Below are 3,967 nucleotides of genomic sequence, written 5' to 3' on the forward strand. Positions count from 1 at the left end.
TTGTTTGGACTCCTGAAGCAGACAAAGTCTTTACTCAATTGAAAGAGGCATTCACATCAGCTCATGTCTTAGCTCATGTTGATCCAGAAAAGCCATATACCATTGAGGCAGATGCATTCGACTTTGCATTGGGGAGCATCCTATCATAACCAAGTGAAGATGGGCAGTTGCATCCAGTCGCGTTTCACTCAAGAAAATTTAATGTTGCGGAGATCAACTACGAGGTGCATGACAAAGAGTTACTAGCTGTGGTCGACTCTTTTGTGCAATGGCGACATTTCTTGGAAGGTTCGCCTCATCAAATCATCCTTTATAGTGACCACAAAAATCTTTCACTCAAGAAAATTTAATGTTGTGGAGATCAACTATGAGGTGCATGACAAAGAGTTACTAGCTGTGGTCGACTCTTTTGTGCAATGGCGACATTTCGTGGAAGGTACGCCTCATCAAATCATCATTTATAGTGACCACAAAAATCTTACATATTTGCAACAAGCTCGGTGAGCGCAATTTTTAACTCGTTTTGATTTCAAGATCATTTTCCGCCCAGGGAACAACAAGGGCAAGAAAATGCTCTATCTCGACGCCCATATTTGGCACTTCGCCTTGGAGATCCAGCTTTCGACAATCAAAAGCAAGTTCTCCTTGGTCCAACAAAACTACAAGCTACCACGGTTTGTGCCACGCCACTGGATTCAAGTCTTCTTGATACTATTCGACAACAACTTCACTTTGATGATTTTGCTAAGGATGTCTTCGCCCACCTTGGTCCAAATCATGGATTGCTAGGAACATCTCGACGCTATAAGGAGTTCAAGCGGCAAGATAACTTACTTTTCTACAAGAATCTCCTTTATGTCCCTGATGGATCACCATGCCTTCGAGTGTTGGAGCACTGTCATGATGCCCGTATGGCCAGACACTTTGGTATTGCCAAGACCATGGAGCTAGTGAAGTGATCATTTTGGTGGCCTCATTTACAACAATTTGTTGAAGATTACGTTCACACATGTGACACATGTTGTTGAGCCAAAATGCCTAAGCATCATCCTTATGGGTTGTTACAACCATTGCTGACTTCGAGGAAGCCATGGCAGTCAATTTCTATGGATTTCATTACAGATCTGCCACCTTCACAGGGTTTTGATGCTATTTTAACCGTAGTGGATTGATTTACCAAGATGGCACATTTTTTGCCCTGCATAAAGAGCATCAGTAGTCAAGAAAGAACAGATATCATTATGCGTGAAGTATTTTGCCATCATGGTCTTCCAAACGACATAATTAGTGATCGTGGCCCGCAATTTATCTCTCATTTTTGGAAGCACCTATGTAACAGGCTCCGAATCTCTTGCAAATTGTCTTCAGCATATCATCCTGAAACTGATGGCCAATTAGATCACACAAATCAAACACTTGAGGAGTATCTTCGATGTTTCATCAGTTATCAACAAGATGATTGGAGTAATATATTGCATCTTGCAGAGTTTGTGTACAATAACACCATACACTCTTCTACCAAGGTCACACCTTTCTATGCCTATACTGGAAACCATCCTCGATGGTGTCTCTTGGACATTCCAGTGATCTCACCAAACCCTAGTGCGGAGCAACACCTCCACCGACTACAACAACTCCAGTCTGAGTTGTCTTCACATCTTCAGAAAGCTCAAGCCCAACATAAGGCCCACACATATCGACATCGTCTTCCGTCTCCATTCAAGATTGGTGATCGGGTATGGTTGTTACGCCGTGTTGAGAATCAAGCTCAACTTGGTCTAGTGTGTGAACTCACCTTGAGAGTGAAGAGACACTCCAATGGTCAAGAGTCACCATTATGTCACCACTTTGTATTCTAGCATTTAGTATGAGTCATAGAATCATATTCTATGACACATAACTTATGAGCTTTCACATTCCCCATGCTCCATGAGTCTTGTAGTTAATGAAGAGAGAGGGTGACTACATAAAGCACCCTCCTCCCACCTTGTATGATGTTGAGTCTTTCTCCTTTGTCAATATACCTTTTACCTTGCGTATTCTATGTGTTTCACTCACTCACTCACTCACTCTCTCTCTCTTACACACACACATAACTCACATCTCTTCCACTTCACAAGAATCCATCTCTTGATTCTTTACATGATATCAGAGCGATTTGGTAGCTCGATCTAGCCCATTCTCCTCATCGTGATCGTGTGTTGTGCTCTATGCCGACGACCAAGAACCGGCTCATAGCTATCGTAGCTTCGCTACATAGCTCGCATTCGAAGAGAGAAGAAGAAGAAGAAGAAGAAGAATTGACATAATGAATACTCAAATGGGGGAGCGCTCTCCCTACCGAGAAGTTGGATCGAAACAACTTCGCATCTTGGGAGTACAAGATGCACCAATACCTTGTCGGACAAGGCTATTGGAGCTACATCAAAGGAGCGCATGAAGACCGACCCGCCGAAGCGGCTCCTGGATACGCAACATGGGAGCAAGCCGCAAGCCGCGTGATGTATTGTTTGGCGACATGTGTTCACAACCACATGCTCGGCTACATTCGAGAAGCCAATACGCCGAAGGAAGCGTGGGAAAATCTACGAAAGATTTTTGCCGCCAACACGACCGCGAGGAAGCTTCAACTCTGCCAAGAGTTGAACAACATTCAACAAAGGGACATGTCCATCACGACATACACCTTGAAGATCAAGGAGCTTTGCGACTCGCTTGGCTCAATAAGCGTAAGTATGGATGATGATGAGATGGTGCAAATATGCCTCGGCGGCCTCGCACCACGGTTTGGCGCGATGCGAACCGCCGTTCTAGCACGGGAGAAATCTCCCTCCTTCTTCGAGCTCCAATCAATGCTATTGGTCGAATAAAACCACGTGCGTACAAGGAGCAATGAGTCGGAAGGCCACATGCTCTACACACACTCTAATGGAGGAAGAGGACGCGGACGAGTGAGAGGCCGATTCGGCCAAGGACAAGGCGGACGAGGTCCGACCTACGACAACAACTCCCAATTTCAGCCGCAAAACGGAAGCCAACGAGGAACCTTTGCAAGAAGGGGGAGGTTCCACTCTGGCCCGAGCCATCAAAACGCAACCGAATGCGGATATTGCGGAAAGCTCGGCCACCACGAAGAAGAGTGTTGAAAGAAGATGCATGAATCGGCCTCCACAAGCCGACAACTCACGAATTATGCGCACAACTCCGACTACGAAGATAGTGGCGGAATGTATGCACACAACTCCGACCGTGGTGGAATGTACGGGCACAACTCCGACTACGAAGATCGTAGCGGAATGCATGTACACAACTTCGACCGTGGCAGAATGTTCATGATGAACTTGCATCCCTTGTGTGCCTCTGGTCCGGAAGACGTATGGTTCGTCGATTCCGGTGCCTCGAACCATATGAAATCGCATCAAGAATGGTTCTGAGAACTTCGAGAGCCGGACCGACCCGGCTATGTCGAAACTGGAGACGACACTACGCACCCGATTCGGCACATTGGCAATGTTCCGTTCGGAAAAGAAGGTAGCAAAATTACATTAAAAATGTCTTGCATGTACCGACCATTACGAAGAATTTGGTCTCTGTCGGCCAAATTGTAGAGCAAGGGATGCAAGTTCGATTTAATCAAGGCGGTTGCTTCATCGAAAAAGAAGGCCGACTCATCGCACGCGGACGAAGAGAGGGCCGGATGTTCATTCTCGATTCACATGAGATGAAATCCACCATGTTCGCGAAAAACACGAAAGACGACTCCGACATAGAGCTATGGCACAAACGAATCAGCCACATCAATCTCAACAAACTCAAAGCAATGAAATCGAAAGGATTCGTCATCGGACTCCCGACATTCAAAGAGAAGGAGATTGAAGGTGTATGCGAAGCGTGCCAATTCGGCAAGCAACACCGACACCCATTCCCGAAAGAGCAGAATGTGAGCAAAGGTCTACTCAATGTAGTC

The 3,967-nt window shown here is 45.9% G+C and overlaps 1 protein-coding gene across 1 annotated transcript; it reads left to right on the forward strand.

Moving 5' to 3' along the window:
- The first annotated feature begins 416 nt into the window (after positions 1–416).
- LOC147850552 (uncharacterized) lies at positions 417–959 on the forward strand. Its single transcript, XM_087336803.1, has 2 exons — positions 417–436; positions 551–959. Exons 1-2 carry the CDS (start codon positions 417–419, stop codon positions 957–959), a joined length of 429 nt encoding a protein of 142 aa, XP_087192929.1.
- The last annotated feature ends 3,008 nt before the right edge of the window (positions 960–3,967 follow it).

The sequence above is a fragment of the Azolla caroliniana genome, unplaced genomic scaffold (genome assembly GCF_043228905.1).
Source record: "Azolla caroliniana isolate FFs.n. ecotype wild unplaced genomic scaffold, voAzoCaro1.0.p SCAF_21, whole genome shotgun sequence".
NCBI lineage: Eukaryota > Viridiplantae > Streptophyta > Polypodiopsida > Salviniales > Salviniaceae > Azolla > Azolla caroliniana.